Raw genomic sequence first — 23700 nt, 5'->3', positions numbered from 1 at the left:
GGAAGCATTCTTGCATCTGGGAAGCATCTGGGGTGGGGAGAGGGCAGAGGTCTGGCAAAGGCAAGGACTTCAGAGTAGGGTAAATTCCAGCTCTGAACCAACTGTAGGCTGGAGGGAGGGTGTTACCCAATGAGTCCCCATTTCTTTATTTTAAAATAAAATTAAAACTTCAATATCATTTTCCTTCTCTTATCTGAGAAACCCAAAGTATAAATAAATTAAAAAACAAAATCAATAATAAGAAAAAGAGAGAAAGCGCTTTTTGCAAATGGGAGGAGGCCCGGGAGGTAGAAGGATGGGGAAAGGGAGGGAGGAGAGGGACAGAAAGAATTCTGACTGTGTGTCTGCTCAGCCCTCCCACCCCATGGCTGCAGCCATTATGTACTGCAAACATGGGCTAACACAAATTTAAAACGTTAAAAAGTAAACACACGAGCAAGCACGAGGTCTTGAGTTCAATCACCAGTACCAAAAATAAAAAAGTAAAAATAAAATTAAGATGGAAATCTACTGTTTTGCATCTGAAAAGCTTTTCAAAGCTGAAGCAACGTGATCCTCAGACCATGGAGTCATTAGCTCTTTAAATGAGATAGCATTTAATCCTTCTCTTAGTGGCTCCAGATACTTCAAGGGAGGAATGCAGTAAATAATCCTTTCCCGGCCTTGCCTTTCTGAGGAAGGGGATTGGGAGGGACCATGAAACCTTTACGCCCTCCTTCCAACCCTGTCCTGTCCATGCCCTGCATGCTGATTGAGATCCTCAGCGGTGGCCGTCCAGGCTCCCTTCTGGGCTGGTGCTTGGGACACTGGTCTCCCTTCTGCCGAGGCTGACTGCGGATGACCATGACCAATGGGGGAATGCACCAGTCCGCAGAGTCCACTTGGTTTGCTCTGCTTTCCGCTCCGGGCCAGGGAAGCTTGCACAGGGGAGAGAAGGATGGGTGAGGCCAGGGCGTCCTCCTGCCAGGCGCCGAGGGCCTGAGCTCTAATGGGATGGGATGAGTCCTGCCCAACAAGGCAGGGCACCGCCAAGGCCTGGTGTCCCTGCTCGGGACCTGGATCTGCTCTTCCGGGGATCCTGGACCTGGCAATTGACATCGGAGCCTCAGTTTCCCGCATCTGGAAGGGGAGAGCGAGCCTTGCTCACAGCGCTGAGATGAGAGAATAAAACCAAATCTTTCCCAGCAGCTGGCGAAGCTGCAGGGACTCTCTCCTTCTGTGGCCAGGGGGCAATGTTTGGGAGGTCGCCATGGAGACCGAGGGAGCCCGACGCCTGCAGGCCAGGAGCGCAGCTGTGTGTGTCCATGTGGAGCCTCTGGGCCAGGGGGCAGCGGTGAGCGCTGGAGCTGGGCCGTGGGAGGACGCGGGCGTGGACGTGTGCTCGGGTGGTCAGGGGCTCTCCGCCGCAGATCCAGGGCCCCCAAAACAAATCAAAAAGGAAGCAGGGGACCCCGAGTTTGGGGGGGCAGCCCCTCAGGGTCCCAGACTCTCACTGTGACCCCGGCTCTGCCCGCGGGGCGCACAGCTGGGAAGACACGCGGGGACCTGGACCTCGCAGGGTGCGGCGGGGATTCAAGGGGACCGCGGTGCGACACACAGGGGCACACAGAGAGATGCTCACCCCTACACGCGGGCACAGAGGTTCCCCCCCACACCCCATACTGCCTCCGCCCGCTGGGAACCCGCGCTCCCATCCTCCGCTCACCCTTGCTCTGCGGCTCAGTTCTGGTTTCCTTCTGGTCTGGCATCTCGGGGTTCAGGTTGTGGAATCTCCTACATGAACTTCTGGTGAGCAGCGGGGCCGCGGGCAGACGCTGGGGTTTCAGTCTGAGCTGTGCAAAGCCCACTGCTGTTGTCGCTTTTTAACAAGCGCTTGTGAAAGCAGCGTCTTTAAAACTTAATTCTCAGCCGCTCTTTCCAAAATAAAGTACTATTGCTTGAAGAAGAAAAAAAAAATCGTTCTTTGGGGAAAATGGTTAATTTTAATTTTTAAAGCAACAAAGAACATTTTAGCAAGCTTTTATGAAGATTAAAGGTGGGAACCATCAAAACAAAGGTTTCAGGGTTGGGGGTCTCATCTTTCTTCCCCTCACGGGCCTCTTTATTTTTTCAATTACTTTGTCCCTCTTTGCTACGAAAGTGTTTTTGCAGCCACTTTGTGTGAAGGGCCGCATTGCTGTAACCGAGTGCTCTCACAGCCTCCGATTTCCAGGGCTCCTGGCAGAGTAGGCACCTCTCCTGCATCGCTCCTGAGGAGCATGCAGTCCGCTCACCGGGGTGGCAGAAAGCGTCTGTGAGCTGTGTTTGGGTGGCTCGCTGGCTGGTACACCAGTTGAAATATTTTCAGATCTTTCTACTGTTTTACCAAATTCTTTTTCCCTGCAACCTGAAGATGTCAGAGGGCGCTAGAGACCCGGCCGGTCCCCTGCCGCCGAAGCACAAGGGCAGCCTGTCCTCTCTCAGCAGCCTCCAGCTCCGCAGGAAGGAAGCGCAGGGCCACGGCAAGGAGTGAGTGGACACCTGGTGCTGCCTGTGGGTCGTGGGGCGGGCGGTTCTTAACTCAGATCAGGAGAGAAACAGGCACCTCCATGGGAGCAAAAGAGACACCAGCTAGTGAGTGCAGGTTAAATTCGTCTTGGGGGCCACATTCAAAATAAGAGAGAGCATTACAGAAGTGAAATGTTGGTGCCTGCAGCATTCTTACTGTTTCAAAGGCTCCCCTAAACCCCTCGATTCCAAAGACATCCCACGTGCATCGCAGACCAGCTACTCTTACAAGATTTCTTGGGTTCTCCTCTGTATCATATGTGTGTGTGTTAATCAGTATATATGAGGTGTCACACAAATACAGTATGTGTTTGACTGTTTAAAATTTATTACAGCAAAGGAGAGACTTCCATGAATCCCCCCAAAACACTTTGCCTGACCTCGGGCCACATCCTGCAGCTGCTCTGGAGAGCTCTCTCCTGAGGGTCCTGGCTGCCTCCATGTCCCGAATGGATTAAAAAGTTTCCCTTTCCTGGTCATTCTGACTTTGAGGAAGAACCAGGAGAAACACGATAGCAGGCCCAGTAACTGAGGAGGATCAGGAGGTACTGTTTTTATTTGACAGAAATTATCTTAAACATTTCAAATCAACTCAGGACATCCAGGCAGCCATGAAAAGACCCTCAGGAAAGAAGAGGCCCAGAGCTGCCCCAGGAAGTGTGGAGAACCATGGGATAAGTGTGCTGGTTGAGCCAGGGGTATTGCACGAGGGGTTAATGACACTGTGTCTTTTCCTGTGATGCTTTCATTTAAACATTCAACACATATTTCAAGAACCCTTTGTATGTATACAATCCACTTAACATTAACACAATTTCTGTACTGTATTTTCTTAGTCTTTCTGTGTAGCCTTTTGGGTGACTGTCTAATATTTTGTGAATTTATAACCAGGGTTAGTTAACACTCTCCAATTGTTAAGTAATTTAAGTTTGTTTCCACTTTTTCTTTTTCACTTTACAGTAAGGTTTGACTTGGTTATTTCCCAGCGGGACAATTAGTGGGTCAGAGGCACTGTTTTTGGTTCTAGCTACATATTACATTTGCTCCCCTAAGGAGTGGAATCAATTTTTAATACCTTCATGGGCTGGTAAGTAAACAAGTATCCGGTGGAGCAGTCATGACCTTATATAATAGAGTTGCCTTCCGAACAGTCTCCACAGTGTTGAAGGATGTGACTCGCTCAGTCCCCAGGCTGGGACAGTTTTTACGCATGGGGAACAGGAACCAGGAGAAGTGGAAGAATTCGAATCCTGAAGCCAAGGTGTTTCTGTTCCCAGAGCGTGTTCATGCACTTGGTTACAGCACTGTTTCCCAGCCCTGCAAGTTTGAGGGTTGCACATGCAAGCTCTTCTCTCTCTTGCACGTGGTGGGGGAGGTAGCAATCCTAGCATGCAAGCAAGAGGAGGGAGCCAGTTAATCCATGGAGAGGAATTCATTCCTCTGCTTCTGACCTTAAAGCATTCCGGCTGCTCTTTCCAATATCTAAGTATACAAGTTCTACTTAAAATGATTTTAAAATAATGACTTGCTTAAATTCAATTTACTTATTCCAGGAAAATATGTAAATGAGGATCTGATGTAATGCCCCCGTGATTCTTTTAAAAATGCCTTTGTTCAAAGACTACACTCACGCCTTTATTTGCATAGTTTTTACTCTACCTCTTCCCTTTAAGAAACAAATTAGAAAGTCATACAGACTCAGAGGTGGGTCAAGCTTGAAGAATTAGAGGTTAGTCTTTCTCTAACTCATTACTAATGAACATATCGGAATAGATTTTTTACTAACACCTACATTTAAGAGGTAATTATTTTGGTCTGGGCCTCTCACACATTCAGAAAGTATCCTCTAATTGCATTTTATGAAACAGCAAACAGCCTCCAAGTGCCGAGAACATTTTGGAGGCTGCTGCCTGAGTCTCAGTCACACTGGCTTTCCGTCCTGAGCCCGCAGTCCGCTATGAGACATCCAGAGCATCCCTTGTGCATGCGTCTTTAGCCGGTAGGAAAACCCCAAAAGCTTAGAATGCAGGCACCATTTGAGATATGGAATGGCACACTTCTTGCATTTGGAAATCACTGTGAAATAATCATTTGCAACATATGATTTCACTGCAAAATAACTGACAGGTCAAGGGACTTGAGCAGTGCCTAGAACACGTCCCTGGCACCATGTACCCGCCGCCCTGCAGCACCCCACCTCTGGTTGTACCCCCACACCCCCAGTGATCTCTCTCTGGCCTCCCGCCTCTGCCTCAGCTACTCCCCCACAGGGAAACCCTCTCCTTGCCTTCAGTTCCCTTTGTACAGGCTTGTGCTTCCCTTTCCTGTCCTGTCCGACCTGAGCCCCAGGAAGCCCAGTAACTGTTCCGCCATAAACACCTTCACTGCCAAACTGAGGCGGCGCTGTCTCCTGTCCCCGCCCCCCCATCTTCTGCACAGACCTGGACTTGGTGACTGTCTTTTCCGCCCTCCTCTATCCACGGTGGACTTGCTTGCCTCGGTAGCCATGGTCACACTGAGTGAGACACGGGCTGTAAGAATAGCAGCAGACCTGGCGGGAAGCTGCTCCTCAGACATAGCCTGAGACCAGCACAGACTTTGTCTCTCTCCGTTTCCACATCTATGGTCTTCCTCAGTCATGCAGCAGCGACCCCGGGCCCCGTAAACACCCCGTGCCTACTGAATTATGCAAGGAAGGCTGAGTGTGGCGGTATTCAGCATCATTCTCAGTAGCTGTTTTCAGGGCTGGGTCTTTTCGGTCTCAGTTATGTTTATTGTAATATAATTTTCATGATTCATTAAAAAATAAAAGAAGCACCTAAGGCAGATCTTCTATGTCAACGTCATAACCATCGGCGTGTGGGTGTATCTCTTTCCATCCCTACCTACTCACCACCCTCCTGCGTCTGTGTGTTTCGGTTTTGTTTGTTTTTCTCCAAAACCATCAGTAACAATGGAGATGGTCTCTGCTAGCATTTATTGTGCCCTTGCCATGGACTCACTTATGCCGGCTAGAAACTCTGGTGAGGGATTGGCAAGCGACACCCAAGTGCAAGCACTGGCTGCCACTTATGTGGGACGGTCCCTTCACTGAGTCTGGCTTTTGCATTGTTGGGAAAAAAATCCAAAAGAAGAGCATGATTTTGTGTCACATGAACAATGACAAGAACTTGCGCTTCTGTGTCAGTCCATGAAGTTTAGTGGACACAGCTGTTCTCATCATCTTCGCGTCCTCTCCTGCTGCAGTCCAACTCAGGGACACGGAGTCAAGTGCTGGCAATTGTCACAAGGACCACAGGGCCACAAGTACCTGCCCCAAGGCCCCTTCGGGAAGCATTTGCACATGCTCCATAAAGATACAAATGAAGAAACACAGGTTTAGATAGGGTGGGGCTCTGACGTTAGGATTGGAAATTAGGGGGGAAAAGCTTGCACTGAATTGGCCATGACATCTTTTCTCATTGCAAGCTCAGCCTTGACAGACAAGAAACAGTGTTCTCTTGTGTTCTCAAAATGGAAACAGAATCCATGGGGTCAGGTGACATCCTCAGGACGATCTGATGTGATGTGCACCTCACCGTCCCTGAAGCCAACAGTTCCAGTAGCAGCTCACAGCAAAGATCAGGGATGGAAGCACTCCACTTTGCATCAAACTAAAGAACAGTGATGTCATATAAGCAGAGCTTTCTGTGGGGACCCCGCTCCCCACCTGGATCTGTCCATGGAAACTAACGTGCTGGGGAGGGAGCCACAGCAGTGTACTTTTCAAACATTCATTCAAGATTTAGTGAGCATCTACTATGTCCTCCTCCTATGCAGTGTGGTAAGCAAGGAATGGTGACTGTGGTATTCCGACAGACAAACGCCTTTTCTACCTGGTGACTTTTGCACAGTAGGCCTGGTCTTTCCATCAAAAGTAAGCAAATTGGAAAAGATTGTATTCATCACCGCATTCTAAGCATTTTCTGAGCCACATAGGAACAATCTCTGCTTTGTAGAGTTTAAAATCTGCTGGGAAAGACAATAAACAAGTCATTTTTAATGGGACGGATTGATTTCACGATTGTACCCGGTAGCACTGACATTCACAGGCAGTAAGGGAACCTGCAGGCTGAGGCCAGGCTCCAACCCCTGCCAGGGTCAGTGATATTTACCTCCCACACGGCTAAACCCTAATGAGAACTCGCTAAGGTGCAGCTTCCTTGCAGAGAGAGAAGCCAGGACGGCTGAAATGGCCAGGATGGCAAATTAAACCTCAATCTAAAATCCATGAGCTTCTTAGAAAATACCTATGGACTAAGCAGAGAAAATATGGCATTCCCGTTTCTTTTTATAAATGAGAAAATGACGCATTTCTGTAGATCATGTTGGGAGACAACTGGCTCACGACAGAGGAGACTGAAAGGGGGCCCTTCCCCGGCCCCGGACAACAGCAAAGGCAGTGGGAAGCCAGCAGTGGGGAGTAGGGAGGACCTGGGTTCCAGGGGAACGAGCGGGTCTCAAGTCAGATCAGAATAGGAAAAATCAAGCCCTGAAGCAAACAGTGTTTTGATGGCTGTAACTACAGTAACTCTGGCATCTCTGTCTAACAAAGGACACAAAAGATGAAGCTCCTAAGCTGGGAGAAGATCGATTTTTAAAGATTCCACCTGTTAAACAGTTCTTTAAAGGATGTTGATTTTAAACACAGTCTGAGAAGACAGAGGTTTTCAGAAGCAAAGCCCAAAGGTCTCAGCAGGACAACTCCAGGCAGACTGAAGAGATGCTTGCCCAGAACCAGAAAAATGTTTTGGTTAGAACAGGATCACGTTTGGGCCATCAAATGGCAGGAAGGAGGAGACCACCCACCAGACAAGCCACAAGAAAAGGACGGCTGCTCAGCCAGGGACCCACAGAGTTTAGAAAACATTGAAGTGAGGGACCAGGACTTTGCTGCATGGAAATGAAAATCAAAGCTTTCACCACAGTGCTCAAGGCCCTGGACGCAGCCCCTCACACCCTCCTAGCTCAGCCCCTTCCCGCCCAGCTGCTGCAGATGCGGCCCCTCTGGGGTGGCTTCCAGCCCGGAGAGCCTCCTCCCAGTGCAGCACTCTGCCGGGTGGAGCACTCTCTATCTCTGTCTCTCTGTCTCTCTCATCATCCACGCGGTTCATTTTCTCACCTCCTTCTTCATGATGCCTCTGTCACTCAGTTTTTTTAAAACTGCACTCAGTATGCTCTCTCGCCCTCTCCAAAACCCCTTGCCGTGTAGAATCTTCTCATATCATATAAAATTCACTTGTCCAGAAAACTGTATTGTCTACCAGGGTAGTGGAGCATGCCTGTAATCTCAGCACTTGGGAGGATAAGGCAGGAGGATCGAGACAAGTTCAAGACCAGCCTGGGTTATGAAGTGAGCCTAAGGCCAGCCTGAACTGCACAGAAAGCCTTGTCTCTAAAAAACAAAACAAAACACCCGTATTGTCCACTGCCTGCCCTTCCTGGTTAAAATGTAAGTTCTATGAAGGCAGAGACCTTTGTTCCAGCACTGTATGCTAAAGACCTAGCAGAGTGCCTGGCAGGTAATGGCCTCTTAATAAATATATTTTTTTATTGTTGAGTGATATTTGTAGTCTGTAAGGACAATTACAGACAGGACACACAATTTATAGTATTACTTTATGATGGTTACCCAGAGTTAAATACAAGAAAGTACAGGAAATCTGTCCACAACACTAAAGACCTAGAAAATCCAGCCAAGGGGCTGGTCCCACAACAATGTCCTGCATGAGTCCAGATGAAAACCTAGAGCCCATGACAGTGCCTCCCCCGGGTCCATATGTCCTGAAGCATATGTCCCTAGAGAACGCCTCAGTGATCACCTCCTCCCCTCTTCCACCTTTGAGGGACACCTTGGCTTTTCTTTCCACTCTCACCTTCTTCTCTAGTAAGATGGAGCCAATAACATGAGTAAAATCCCTCCCATTAAAACCCAGTAAATTTAGCTGGGTGTGGTGGCGTACTTCTGTAATTCCAGCACTTTGGAGGCTGATGCAGGAGTACCGTTCTGAGTTTGAGACTATCCTGGGTTACAAAGTGAGCTTAAGGCCAGCCTGAACTCATAGCAAGACCCTGTCTCAGACAAAAAATAATAAATAAACAAATCAAACCCAGTAAATGTGTTATAAACTCAGTGGCCGCACAATTTAGTTACTTTGCTGAACCAGGAGCGCCACCTACTGTCGGGGGAATTGGTATGCTCTTTTAAACACAGACAATTCCCAAGTGCAGGACTTCTTGTGCATATTTATCTTGTGTTCTGTATCAGGTTTCTAGAACAGAGTCTACATTTCTAGGCCCACCACTATGCCTGGCAGGCTGGGCAATAAATACTTGTTGAAGAATTAAAAATAAGAAATATTATTTTTTTAAACGTACACTGAGGATCGGAAGCTTCTGTTTCTCTACATGCTCTGAGATCTCTCCACTGGGAAGCAGCACATGAGTTTAGCAACAGTTTACACACTCGCATGCGCACACTCACTCACACACACACTCACTGCCCCTCAACCCACCCGAAGAGAGCACACTTCTGTAGATACAGGAGATGGACCTGCGGACACTCCTGGCCACAGATAGAAGGAAAGGGAATCCTGACATCTTGCATCATGATTGTAAAGGCTGTAAGATAAGCCGTGCGTTCAGATATCACCTCTCACTGCAGCCTCTGGGCCTCTAGGTAAACAGCAGTGTCCTGCATGGTTTTTTTCCCAAAAGCAAGGAGGAAGGATTTTGAATGTTTACACCACAAGGAAATGATAAATCTTTGATTAGACAGACAGGCTCAACCTGATTTGCACGGTATGTAATGCGTGCGTGTATTGAAACATCAATCAAAAACATTCAGTTTTCATTCATTTAAATAAGTAAATGCTAGAGGGAAAATCTACATAATAATGGCAGAAGAAAAGACTTCTCAGTAATAACACAGCGCCATGATGACCGGTGAGACGGAATTGAAATCAGTCCCTGCCTGCGAGAGTCACAGAAGACAGGCCTTGTGACTCAGGAGCTGGTCAGCAAGCAATGTGCGAGATGTTTTGGAGAAAATGGAATTTTATGAAAGCATCAACGTGTTCCAGCTTCTTCCAAAGAACGCCTTGCCTCTTTTCTGCAAATAATCAGAAGATAATACAGTGATTTGGGGTGCATGGCTAGATGGGCACTGCTGTGGGAAGCGCAGTAGGCTGAGCTTCGTGGGAGGCGCAGGACTGGCCAGGGGGCCCTGGCAAGAGCTGCGCTGCAGCCCCTGGATGGATGCATGGGCTCGGAGCAGCCAGGAGCGGGGCTGGGAAGAAGCCTCCCCGGGCCATCCAGCCACGAGGTCTGCACTGACTTTGCCATTGGGACAGTCAGCAGCTGACTGTCTGTGAAAGCTGATTCCAACTCTGTCCAAGTGTTAACCAACTTGGTGTTAAAATCACACATGTGATAGACATTTAATAACAAAGTTCCACAGTGTTGCTCTTCTCCCTGTGATAAATCAATCTGTTCGATTTCTGTAAAACCAGTTTATTCCCTATTTTCAGTCTCTAGGGTTACTTTCAATCTCCCTTCCTTTTCTAAAATTTTATAGCTCTCTTAGCTACCTTTGGCCAACTGGAAGTCTTTTCCCTATGGATACCAACAAGCTGATAAAACACATGGACAGCAAGGACGCTTCTCTTTTTAAAAATAAAATTGACTGCAGCATCCTGCTGCAGTGAGATTGTTGCCATGGCCTGAAACTCCTCCTCGTCTGGTTGTGATAAACACCCCTCGAGTTACGGCATACTTGCCAGGCACTCGCAGCTGGTTACTAATTTACTTTCTGAGTGTCTCCTGTGTTTCTCTTTAAGGATTTTAAAGCACTTGACTGCAGCCATTTATCAATAGCAAAAGATGCTGAGATCAATAATACCCCAATTTTAAAACACAGAAGCTTTTAGTTTTAAAAATGTACTAGGTTTACACTGCAATTTAATGTTTACTGCTTATACTGCAAGTGTTTTCATCTCTTCCGTTTTACTTTTCTTGAAAGCCAAATATTACTGAAATTGAGTTCTTTTTCCTTTCCTTTCTCCCCAGTCCACGTCATTCCGCTGTGAGAACAAAGTGATTTGGCTTTGTACAAATACCCCACGTTGGTCTGGAGATGCAGCTAGGTGGTAAAATGCTCCCCTAGTGTAGGTGACACGGGTTCAATCCCCTGCAGTGCATAAAAGCTAAAAAGAGGAAAGAAGGAAAAATACCATGAATATGTTTCGTTTGTTGGTTTGCTGTTGCTGTTGTATTTGTGGCACTGGGGGTTGGATCCAGAGCCCTCCCAGGCCCATCATTTTTTCATGTTTTATTCTGAGACGGGGTCTCATGAAGTCAATAAATCATCCTGATGAGGCTCGAACTTTCGACCCTCCTGCCTCAGCCCCCCAGAGTGCTGATTACAGGCCTGCACCACCGCACCTGGCTTAAACACGATTTTTACAAAGTGAGATTTTCTGACCTGGTTCCATGTCTGGGGGGAGATGCAGCCAGCCTTCTGGGGTACTGAATGCATCGGGCACCACATTTTCCTTCTGCCCACTCAGTGTTGCATCCAGCAAAATACCTGAAACCTTCTTCCCTAAAGCCTCACCTCCTCCGTAAGGCAGGCTCCAAGACAAGCTTCATTCCACCACCAGGAGTTAAGTTGCCCTGAGTTCCAGTTTGTATCAGTTGTATCCAATGCTTCTTATATAATGGTACATTTGTTAAAAACCCCAGCAACTAGAGGTATCAACAAAATAGAAATTTATTTTTCTCTTACATGAAGGAAGCCAGGAGGGAGGCAACTTGGGGATATAGGCTCCTGTCATTCTGACCTAAAGCCCACAAGATCACCTCAAGACCCACAAAACTGCTGAGCCCCTGCCATCACAACCAAGGAGGAAAAAAACAGGTTCCTATTGGTTAGACTGATTGTAGTTAGTGGTTTAGGTTCTTGCTGTTTAGGAGTGTTCTCAAAGTTTCCACCCAACAGTTCCATTTACCTCTTACTGGCTCAAAAGCCACCGAACTATGATACCCTAAGAATTCACCTTTAATCCAAAAGGAAATATTCTCACAAATTCAGGGTTCCATTCACAAGCAAAGGAGAGAAAATATCTGAAAGCAAATGACACTTACAGCCCTGCTGCAAAGTTCATTACTAATTTTTTAGCAGCAGAATATTGAAATATCTAAATGCCCTGGAGAGTACATGGTTAAAAACCTGCAGAATACTATATTTTATGCACTGTGCTGATATTTAAAATATCAACATAGATTACTCTTTGTTGCCATGGTAAGTTAGCCATGACACAATTTTAACTGAAAAAGAAGAAAGGAAAAAAAAAAAAAAAACACAGCATCTATACTAGGATCCCATATGTAAAGTCATATGTCTCCAAAGACATTTGTTAAATGTTAGCAGTATTTAGGTAACTGCCACAGTTGGCAGTTTTTGTGTAACACTACTTTCCTGTGTGTCTTCCAATTTTTACAATCAGCATACACTATTCAAATGGTTACTTTGGACCGGGTGTGATGGCGCACACCTGTAATCCCAGCACTCGGGAGGCTGAGGCAGGAGGAACGTTGCAAGTTCAAGACCAACCTGGGCTACAAGGTGAGCTCAAGGGCAGCCTGAACTGCAGAGTGAATGAGTCTCAAAAAGAGAGAAAGAAAGAAAGAAAGAAAGAAAAAGAAAGAAAGAAAGAAAGAAAGAAAAGAAAGGAAAAAAAGAAAGAAAGAAAAAGAAAAATCAAATGGTTACTTTGGAAATACAAAGGTGCTGAATGCGATCTTTGAGAACTCAGGAAGCCACCTGGAAACTTGTTTGAAATCAGTCATAAGCCGCCAGCGTCTCCACTGCCCTGAGAAGCAGCTTCATAGTTTTAGTAACATAAGGTACACTTTGTTAACTTTCTGCAACAAGGAACACAGGGATAGCAATAACTTTTTGTAAAATCTTTATTTCCATTTTGGTCTTAGGCTGACGGGAACGATTCTGCAAGTGAGAAGCAGTGTCATTCTGAGCTCACCTCAGAATCAAGGGGTTGTGCAGGGCACAGGCTATGCAGGGCACCAGGATCCTTCTGCACAGCCTGCCACACCTGCAGGTCCCTGGGTGGGGATGGAGGTAGGAGGGGGAGGATGAGGGGGCGTGGTGGGGACCACCAGAGGGGTTTCAGAAGGGAGGTACCAGTCCAGGCATCATGGAGGGGAAAAAGCAGCTGTGATTTCTAACATCCCTTCTTCGGGCTGTGTGGGTGAATCTCCATGGGTCCTGTGCACTATTTTGTAGGAAAGGATTTTAGACTAGATGATGATTGTTACAGATTAAAACCTGGTGGTCAACTTAACGCTAGCTGGGTTACATCAGCATGGTGTTGAGTGTAGATATCCCCCTGAGGGAAGTTGCCAGCATAAATAGAGACGTGGAAAAGGAGAAAAGAGGTGTTAAGGCGTTGAGGCATTGTGGCTTCTCCTACAAGTTGCTGTTTGAGCCGTTGGTTCTCCTGGAGAAGCTCTGGTCCTTGCATCAAGCATTGCTTCCTGGCTCCAGAGGGGAAGACTTTGTACTGCTTGGTCTCCAGGATGAACTCATCACGCTGGCTTCCTGGCACGTACCCCACTGTGCTTACCGTTGGAGGAGCTCGGGGCCTCCATGTCGCTGAGGATGGCTGTGGTGCTTTTCAGGACAACCCTCATCTTTGTTGTGAGCATGACTTTTCGGCTTCCGTGTAGAACCCTCATCCCACCAGCACAGCTCCTTCACCCTGCTGGCATGGACTTTCTAGCTTCCACCGCTGACCTTTGGGCTTCCCAGCGCAGATCTGTAAAGCAGACTGGCATGAGGCCTTTTCGTGGGGTCTAAACCTCCAGTTGGACTCATGGGAGGCATTGTCATGAGCTGTAGGTTTTCATCTGGACTCATGCAGGACACTGCTATGGAATCCAGGCCCTTAGCTGAATATTCTGGGACATCAGTGTTGTGGACAGATTTCCCGTACTTTCTTGTGTTAACTCTGGGTGACCATCATAAATAATATTATAAACTCTGTGTCCTGATTTTAATTGTTCTCCTCACAACCCCAGACTACAGCAATGACTTTCTTAGCTCTGCAGTTTGAGGCAGTTTGCTAATTCCAGGTGACTTAGAACACAGTGCTTTAAGCATGCACAGAAAGAGAAATCTCCAAAGACCAAAAACCAACATCTTTCTCCCTCCATGAAAGCCAGAGCATCACTGGCTGGAAAAGGGGTCACTGTGATTGTAGGCACATGTGCGCCACTGTGTCATCCCTTTAAATGACATCTGTCTTTGCAGGTGAGGGGACGGGAGGCACTGGGATCTCATTAGTCATAGTGGGTTTCCTCAGACCTCAGCCAAACTCAACACTGAAGGACCCTCGTCTTCACTTTGGCCAGGTCACCTGCTTAGCACCTGGAAAAGCTCAGATTACCTCGATAACCAAGCAAAGCCCTTCTCAGTGCTGAACAGGGAGATGGTGTGTGCAGGCTTATGATACTTTGGCTGGGCTGCATTTTCTTTCACTGCATAGATGAGTTTCTTGCTTTTCTTTTAGACACTGAGTATTTGGGGGTGCGTGTCCCACTGAGGTTGTGTAAGACACTCCATGGACATATGTTTGCGTCCCCACATTTGTGGGTCCCTTGTGCCATTGGCCAGCTCTATCTACTTGAGAGGAGCTTTTGAATCTATGCTCATGAGGCCCTTTATAGTGGCTTTTCAAGCATGCACTCCTTCTCCCGGGTACACAGATCCATCCTGAGCACCTTCAGGATTATCAGACACTACAGCCATCGATAGTGGCTGTGGCCACCACACTGGAAATCCTCCAAGTGACTTTTCGGTGTCTCTGCATTTTCACCTCGAGATCACTCCAGACTTTACACATGATCCCGGCGTGTGGACACAGGACCTACCTGAACCTCTTTTCCAGAAAAACCAGCTTCGTTTTTGTTGTAAACAACAGCTAACCTGTGCTTTCTCCCTTGCTCGTAGCTACGTAAGTACTGTGTCTTACATGGACGAACCCAGCCAGCGCGATGAGAGCTCTCGCCTCACGGTCCGAGTGGAGAACACCTACCAGCTGGGTGTGTTCCTTTGTTGCTTGCCCCCATTTGCAATTTCTCATGTGGTGAGTGATGTCTGTTACCTGGGAGCTGACAGCCTGCCTGGGTCTCGTCTCTAGCAGAAAGGAGCTTCATTAATTGAGACTCCAGGCTCTGCTTCATCTTTCTCTGCTAACTGGGAACAGTACCCATTGCCCACTTGCCCGCATCAGTGTCGCCTAAATACCAAGCAAATAAACGGCCGAGAGGCACAGAGGGGTTGACCGGCTGGTGAAGGAGCCCGGGGTGTGTTCCCGGCCAGAGTCGTTAGATATAAATATAGGTGCGCATCAGGTGAAAGAGACCTTCAGTGGTTTTATCCAACAAAACCACCTCGTGTTGTTGATCAGTGAAGGAAAATCCTCCAGGGTTTGCAGGTCCCTGTCCACAGAGATGTTTATCTGTCACCACTGCAAACAAAGACCCTGCACCTGTCCCTGCGGTCGGGGGGGGGGGGCCCTACGGCAAATACCTTTTGCCATTCCTATTTCTTCATGGATTACTTGTTTTCTCTCAATGCACCTGTCTGCTATTATCTGACTGTATCTGTAATTACACTGCTGTATAGAAATTCTGTAGAGATTTACCGGGGGGCCGCAGGAGCCTCTAATGACCAGGGTGTTTCCATCTGAGGCCAGTTCACCCGAAGGAAACCGTAAACCCTCAGCCCAGCCTGCCAGACCTCAGAGCCCGTTTTCTATAGCAACCCCCAAATGCATGGAAAATGAGGCTCCAAATGAGCCTGCTGGTATTTTCAGAGCCCTTGCGGCGCAGTACTAGCTCCAGCCTTGCAGAGAGTTTTCTGTTCTTCTTGTAGCCACGCCCCATATCCTTTAGGGCTTTTCCACCAAAATCCCTTTCCTAATGTTTGGGTCACAGAATTGTCCCAGAGGGGATCTGGGTTCATAGAGAGAGCAGGACTGATTCCGTGATGGTGAATCAAAACCCCGGAGAGGAAACTCAGGACAGATTGTGTGGCAGTTGGAGAAGCAGACATGACCGTGTGACCCAAGCATACAAAGGGACTGTGTCAGCTTCTATCATTTTGCCCAAGCATGGAGCCCGAAATGAAAACAACCAAATCCCAGCAGCATTGTTTCTGTCCCAGTGCGGCCGCCTTAGCCTGTTGGGTCAGGGAGTGAAGTTTGGGGCTGTTTTTCCCCAGCGCTGGCCGCTGAAAGATCTTCATCACTGGCGACTTGAGTCAGATTTCCGCCAGACGAAGGTAGATCCCAGTGTTTCTCCTCCATAAAGTGACCTTGTCACAGCTTCTTCAAATAAGCAAGCTAAATCGTATTGTCAGTTTTAGCACTGTGTGGTGGACCAATTAGAAAAGTAACCTTTTACAAATAGCATAGCACAGATAAAATATTTCTGTATTTTCTCCTAAAAATATGTGTGAACTATTTCTCTGTGATTGAAGCTAATTATGCCTAGCAACCCATTTTTGAGAGCACTTGGCTGGCCTTTTTATTAACACTCAAAATTCTATTTTCACTCCCACTTATGGCCGGCTTATGTGACATCAACCAGAAGAGTGGCGGGGAGGGTCCGTCACCAGAACTATCACGTTTAATTCGTTTTTCATTCCAGCCAGTAATGCCTGCATTATCTGAACACAGCTTAAGTGCATAGCATGTTTGTCCTCCCTTTCAATAATTACAGCTTCCAAAATCCAGGTGAAACATGAGTGTAATTCATGTGAGGAAGGTGGGGTGGGAAAAGCAAGATGTATTTCTTAGATTTCTTCTTTAGACTGAGATCGGGTGTATCTGAACTGAATTCTAGCTTTGGTAAAACCTAGGAAAATGAATTTTGAGCAAGGTGATAAATCGTTCCTCACCTGTAAATATTGATACCAGTCCCTGTGTCCAAGGAATGCTGTGACAGTCACATAGGAAATACATTTCCATTGCTTCTCATCCATCATGATGGCTCCTAAAGTAACAGGCGCCAGGATCTCTAAGAATAACCGTCTGCCTGAAATGCAGTGTAGCGTCCTATTAATTATGGGATGAGTTTGCTACAGGACTTTCGCTAGAGCTGTGATTCACACAGTAACTGATTCTTTTTTAAAAAACTTGATAGTATCAGATGAGATAAGAGCTTTGGAGAGCCGGGGATTTAGCTCAGCAGCTCAAGTGCTTGTCTGGTAAGTGCAAGCTTGTGAGTTCCATTCCCTGTACCACGAAGAAAAGAAGAAAACCAACCAAACAAGAGCTTTGGGTGGCCCTGAACAGCCTGCTGAGCAGGAAGCCTGCATAATGGGCTGTGGATCCCAACCAGAGAGAGAGACCCCTTGAGCTCAGCCTCCACTCAGGCTCTTGTGAGCCATCAGGTTTTGGGGTGGGAGCTGGGGTCCTCCCTGTCTCTTCTCCATCCTTCATGGTTCTCATTCTGTCCTCTCCCACCTCTTCCTGCAAAGCGCAAGAACCAGGAGAAGGTGGCTACACCAGTAAGGGTGAACAGGGCAGTTTCTCAGGGCCTGCGAGGCACTGTGGAAACGTTGTTGTTTCATCTCACTGAATCCTAACCAACAGAGACCAGGTTACAGTTCTTCTTCCCTCAATTTGGGGGAGTGTGGCGCAGATCTGGTAGGGCACTTACCTTTAGCTCTCCTCTCTCGAATCTATTTCTAATATTTTTCCCCTAGTCTTCAGGTCTTCGCCTTTTGATTTCTAGAACATTTTTTTTCTTCCTAAGGAAAAATCATTTCAAAAAATAATTCCATAGAAAAAGAAGAGCTGCTGCCCGATCAGTCAAGGCTGAGAGCAGCTGGGGTGCTTCTGCCTGCGGGGAGTGGAAAGCTGGAGTCACCTCTTCCTTCCGTTTCAGTCCCCGCTATCCAGTCTGAGCAAGGCCGGGGCTGATTCTGCAGGTCCAAGGGAGAGACCACAGCCAAGTGAGGAAAACATTTCTATTGCTTTATTTCAAAGCTTTTCTAAGATGTAATCAGGTTAATGAGATTTTTTTTCTTTCTTTCTTTTTTTTTTTTTTTGGTACCAGGATTTGAACTCAGGACCTTGTGCTCGCCAGGCAGGCACTTAGGCCACTGAGCTACATCCCTTGGCCCAGGGCTAAGGAGATTCTTGAAGAGCAGCTAAGCAAAAGGCTGGAATGACACTGGCACAAGAGTCCGTGGGTTCTCCTAGGAGGGGATCCCTGCGTGAAAGAGGCTCCCTCTGCATCGGTCCCCGTGGGCTCAGTCTCCCCAGGGCCTGGCTTCTTCCTGCCATGGAAAGCGGGTCCACACCATGCTGGGGGTCATAGGTCATAAGGTTGCTGCAGAAATTGACAGACTCACTTCTTTCCTGCCTCAGTTTAAAGTAAAAATTCCAAGAAAGGCCTCTCCGGGGCCAGCCTGGGGCAGTGTCAGCCCTGGGTCAGTCACCTCTTCCCTGGACATGGGCTCACAGGAGGCAGCGGTGGCCCCTGAAGGGCGGCAGATTGCAGGAGGAAGGGGGTCTCAGGGGAAGGGGGAACGGTGGAGGGCACCATGCCCCCAGGGGCAGAGTGTGACGCCAGGGACAGCCAGGCCTGCCGGAAGGATGCTGGTCAGCTTAGGGACCCATGACCTGAGTGCTGGGGACCCCGGGACAGGGAGGGCCTGCGTGTGAGGGACGTAAGGTGCTCTGCAGTCCAGGTCAGTGTGTTGTTTCTAAGCTTCCTCAGCACTGAAGGGGGAAATCACCTTAGGGTTTGGCTTCTTCCCACAGAAGTAAGAATTGGGAACCTGAGAGATCCGCAGCGGGGAGACACAGAGCTGGGAGTCTAGGGTGTGCTCGCTGGGCCTGGCCTCTCTGACCCCCGGAGGCACACCCAGCTGGCCCAGGGTCCCAGGCTTGGCCTTCTCTTGAATTCAGCCCGTGGAGACAGAGCCCAGCAGGAGACAGAGAGGGGCCTGACCTGACCTCCTCAGGCCAGGAGAGGTAGCTTTTCCCCAGGAAGCCAGCTCTGCTGGGCTTTCCTAGGAGCTCTGTCCCAGATTCTGTGAGATGGGGTGGGGTTTGGTCACACCCACTGTCCCCACTCCTGCCCAGACCACCCTGAAGGGACTTCTCCTTAGATCCTCTTGCAGTATTCCTAACTTGAGTGTCATGTATGTCTCTAGAAGCTGCCTAAAATACAATTTTAAAACTTCAAAACAACGCTTCTTAATAGATACTGACAACTATGAAAAAAGAATTCAGTATAACTGTTTTTCCTTTCGGTAGTACTCAGGGTTGAACCTAGGACTTTTATCCTGAGCTGCATCCCCAGCCCTTTATTTTTATTTTGAGACAAGATCTTTATCACTCAGACTGGTCTCAAGCTAGCAATCCTCCTGCCTCAGCCTCCCAAGGGTTCTAGGCATGCATCACCACGCCCAGCTGGCTATAACGATTCTTGATCTCCTTCCTTGGTCTTTATCTATTCAGCATTCAGTGCCCAGCCTGGCACACCTGCATGCCATACAGTGACCCAGATACCCTGAGGGCCAACGAGGTTACAAGTCCAGGATGCAGGATAAGCACAGGTTCGCATGAAGCTTTGACCCCAACTGCAGGAAAGGTGGCCGAGAATGTAAACTCTGAACCCCAGGTCAGACGACCCTGAGTGTCCACCTCAGCCCCGCCCCTGTGTGACTTGGGGCTGGTCTCTCCAAATGTCCAAAGCCGTTTCCCACCTGTGAAAGATTACACATGGTAAATACGAGGACAGTGTACGTCACTGGGGCTGACATGTGGAAAGGATTGGCAAGCAGGGGCCCGTGCTGTGCAATGATCTTTATCTGTAAAATGGTTAATTCTGTGGTGATGCAGGTCTGTAATCCCAGTATGCTGGGAGGCTGAGGCAGGAGGATTACAAATTGGAACCCAGCCTGGGAAATTTAGCCAACAAGTGATATTCTGCCTAAAAAATAAAAAATGTAGCTTAGTGCAGAGGCCCTGACTTCAATCCTTAGTACTGGCCAAAAAAAAAAAAAGTTCAATTTCGAATTTAAATAGTATCTTTTTTTTTTTTTTTTTTTTTTGGCAGTCCTGAGGATTGAAGCCAGGGTTCAAAAGTGAAGCTGGCCATAGTGGCACACACCTGTAATCCCAGCACTCTGGAGGCTGAGGCAGGAGGATCATTGCAAGTTCAAGACCAACCTGGGCTACACAGTGAGCTCAAGGCCAGCCTGGAATGCATAGCGAGACCCTGTCTCAAAAAGGAAAAAAAAAAAAAAAAAAGAAAAGAAAAGAAATGGACTCAACCATTATGATACCCATAGCAGTGAATTGGAAGGAAGCCCAGAGCACTTTTGCTATCATCGAGCCTACGAACAGCCAGGCAGTGTGGACCGCTTTGTCCTGGGGGGCAGGCAGAAGGCCACTTGAAAAGGAAGACATCTGAGCTGCACTTGACAGGAGGCTGGACAGCTGGGAAACGAAGCCCCACTTGAAAGAAAGAGCCCAGCAGAGCCCCACAAGCACCCCTGCAAAGACAGAGGGGAGCGGGCTGGGGGGGGCAGGAGGAGCCCTGCAGGCCTGGCCCAAAGGGAGTGAGACCTAAGCCTCAGGGTGGGAGGCTGGAGGGGCAGCACCGGAGCCCCTGGACCTTAGCATTTCGGACAGCACAGCCCAGGAGAAAACCTTGGGTGCTGGCCCTCTTAGGTGATCTGGGGGGTTCCAGAGGCCATGGGCTTCTGGTCTTCTCTCAGAGAACCTGACTCTGCGACTAGGTAGGCCTTCTTTCTTCCTTAGCTAGAGGCCTCCCAGGTGACAGATACTAAAGATCTCCTTGGGTTTCAGTATTCATTTGATGAGCCACAGGACAGGTGGATACAATCTGAAATGACATCTTTGGTTTTTTGTTTTGTTTTTTTGGCAGCACTGGGAATTGAACCCAGAGCCTCATACATGCTAGGAAAGCACTCTACCACTGATTTACACACTCAGTGATTGGTTGATCAATTGATTGATTGATTGATTGATTGAGACAGGGGCTTGCTAATTTGCCCAGTCTGGTCTTGACCTTGTGATTCTCCTGCCTCACCCTCCTGAGTATGCAATGATTTCTTACAAAGAAATTCCATCTATATTTTCAGGTCCTACCAAACATTTTTCTGTGGTCACTGTCAATCGTATTTTGGAAGATGTGTTAACAAACTATCTACAGGAAGAAAAATATGAACCAGAGTTCTGCAGGCAGATGACTAAAACAATTTCTGAGGTGTGTATCAGGCTGACCCAAGGCTGTCTATGCTGCAGTATAAGCCAAGAGCACAGTTTACTTGCTACTTTTTGACAAGGGATTTATTTTCAGTAGTAGCTAAAAGACATGTTTATATTTTATTAAAATATTTATTAGCTCATGCTGCATGTGTATGTATAAAAAGCCTTTATCTAAAACAATCCTGTGTATTTTGCAACAAAGATACACAAACCTACCCACTTTTACGAAGTTTTATGGATTGTTTTTTCTCCATGGCAACTGTTGAGCACTGTTAAATACAAACATCAGTCTCTAAATACATTTCTAGTTTTATCAACTACAGGGCTTCCACTTTCTCATTGCTTTTCTAACAAACTCTTTAATTAACATTCACACTTAGTCATATTATAGGCGATTCAGATTATGTTCCTGTCATTAGACATAAACAAGACAGTACAACCCTTCTGCCAGGAAGAGAAACGAGCTTAACCGAGCTTTCAGACAACGTAGTAACCTGTTAAGTTCTCTGCTCTAGATGACAGTTTTTCCATGTGTCTAGAAAATGCAGACTTACTGCTGCTGTTCCCATTCTTTCCCGGAATGTCCCATCTCATGAGGACAGTACTTACAGGAAATCATAGGCACAGTTCCGAGACAGTTACTGAAAATAACAACGCTCTGTGCTAGTTCCTTAAATGAAACCCACTCTGTTGATGACAAAAGCTGAGATTTTCATGTGGCAATGTTTCCATGTCTGTTTTAATTTCTAGGTTATTAAAGCCCAGGTCAAGGAGTTAATGATTCCACGATATAAACTAATAGTGGTCACTCACGTAGGACGCCTGAAGGATCAGAGCTTGTTTATCGGAAGCAGATGCCTCTGGGATCCGAAAAGTGATACTGTTTCATCCTACGTCTTCAGAAATTCTTCTCTCTTTGCTCTGACCAGTGTCTATGCGATTTACTTTGAGTGACTGCAAATGAGAAATTCGGCTCTTGCTTCGTGTTCACAAAAACTTGATAGCCAAAAACTCTGAAAAAGAAACAAGACAACAGTTCAAATGGATGACAGCTTCCAGAATTTTTAATAATCTGAGAATTGGGACAATAGGGTGAGTAACCCAAGACAGAATCTCCTTGGTCTGGAGCAGGAACTAGATTGCTTTTCAAAAACGCAGACTCTTATTAAATATTACTTTGGGTGTTGATTATTTTAATTGCTCTTTAATGAGAGAGAATTTCCAGCATTACGTTTTGATAAAGAGAACTTTTAGAAAAGTATATGGGGGGCTGGAGATTTAGCTCAGCGGCATAAGCGCCTGCCTTGCAAGCAGGCGTGAGTTCAATCCCTGGTACCGATAAAAACGAAAAAGGCAAAAAAAAAAGTATATGGCTACATTTCCTGACCCCAGTCTGTGAGAGTAAACATTCAACCGGAATACACAAATGATCCATGTTAATGTGGCTCAGTGCTACATGGAAAAGAATTCTGGTTTTCATCTGGCGCTTAATAAATTGAGCAGCATTCATTAACTGCAATTACGGTTATGTGTACCTGACAGTTGGAACTGCAGAGGTAGAATTAATGACTTCATAACAATTAGCCTGGTCCGGTGGGACTGAGAGCTAAAACTAGGCACTCTGGCAGGGAAGCGACCCTTTACCAAACTGCAGAGGGCAGCACGCTGGCTCTTTAATAACGGAAGCTAGGAAGTCACAGCGGCTTTTTAGGACAACCCAGTGGACGGCGCTCTATTAAATATGCATGATGCTTAATGGTAAAAGTATCAGTAACATAAAACACTCAGTTCGCAAGAGGCACTGCCTTAGCATGGACACTGCCTGTGAGTAGATTTTCCTAGCTTAATGAAGTTGTACACAAAATACGTTGCGGGTGGCTTAGCAAATAAAATGTATGTGTTTACTATTTTGTCTCTGTGTGTTTAATGCTAAAGTGACCTGGGGTGGTTTTGAATTAGAATTTACAGGGCTGGCACAGTTTATTATTCTGCTGTGAATGCGTCGAGCGCCATGGGTCATTTATCTTTACTGTGCTTTCAACTTTCGTGTGAGTGGGGAAACGATGCCGGAGTGGGGCCCTTCCTCCAAAGGCTGACGCCAGGGACACATGTCAAAGGGCAAAGCAAATTGTTCACATACGGAGAAAATTAGCAGGGCTGTGGTCTTAGGGAAAAGAGGAGCCATGACTCTTGTTGGGAAGAATTTAATCAGTGGAAGAACCAGTCAATGGTTTATAATTTAAAATGTTTTGGTATTATACTTTGTCCTACAAGAATGCATACTTTATCCCTTTCCTTTGCTTTTTGTTTTGTTTTGTTTTGTTTTGCCTATAAGGTCCCCTTTCAAAGTGATTTTTTTCAGTTTTGTTCCTTCTTTCTGTGTGTGCCTCAGTGGGAACATATCTGCACAGTAAGGAATCACAGCCAGTCACTGTCCGGCTCCACTGGACAGCTCTGGACCTGGGCAAGACTGCAAGTGTAGTGGGTGAGTGAGCTTCATATTCATTACCCATGTGGATGCGTCCCATCCGGAAAGTATCGCAGGGCCAATTGCATAGTGATTTCGCTAGAATAAATTAGAATGAAGAGCCTCGAGATAACAACTGGCTACAGAAGCTCCTTGAGATAGTCAACTTAGAATTCAACATAATTCAGAGTGAAGAGCCCCAAACAGAGGGAGATGAATTCTCTCGTCCCAAGAAGAAATTAAGGCAACTTGTCAACCATCCGAGGTTCCACCGTGACTGGGTGAGGTCCTGATGCGACTTGCCGGGGTCCT

General features: G+C 47.1%; 1 protein-coding gene across 1 annotated transcript; it reads left to right on the top strand.

Annotated features, from left to right (window-relative positions):
- Positions 1-596: 596 nt before the first annotated feature.
- Positions 597-22828, top strand: Dynlt5 (dynein light chain Tctex-type family member 5). The gene is made up of 5 exons (XM_003479108.4): positions 597-1333; positions 2393-2508; positions 14615-14706; positions 20795-20919; positions 21672-22828. The coding sequence occupies exons 1-5, from the start codon at positions 1250-1252 to the stop codon at positions 21873-21875; spliced, it is 621 nt and encodes a 206-aa protein (XP_003479156.2). The 5' UTR covers positions 597-1249; the 3' UTR covers positions 21876-22828.
- Positions 22829-23700: the final 872 nt, after the last annotated feature.

This window comes from Cavia porcellus, unplaced genomic scaffold (assembly GCF_034190915.1).
Source record: "Cavia porcellus strain 051 isolate PalLab524CR breed Dunkin Hartley unplaced genomic scaffold, mCavPor4.1 scaffold_1, whole genome shotgun sequence".
NCBI classification, from domain to species: domain Eukaryota; kingdom Metazoa; phylum Chordata; class Mammalia; order Rodentia; family Caviidae; genus Cavia; species Cavia porcellus.
The sequence above is the reverse complement of the archived record's forward strand: the minus strand, read 5'-3'. Positions and strand labels throughout refer to the sequence as shown.

Coding starts and splice junctions, on each gene's coding strand:
- Dynlt5 (XM_003479108.4), top strand. CDS start 1,250: ATGGAGACCGAGGGAGCCCGACGCCTGCAGGCCAGGAGCGCAGCTGTG. Junction 2,509..14,614: donor GCGCAGGGCCACGGCAAGGA/GTGAGTGGACAC, acceptor CCTTGCTCGTAG/CTACGTAAGTACTGTGTCTT. Junction 14,707..20,794: donor GGAGAACACCTACCAGCTGG/GTGTGTTCCTTT, acceptor CTATATTTTCAG/GTCCTACCAAACATTTTTCT.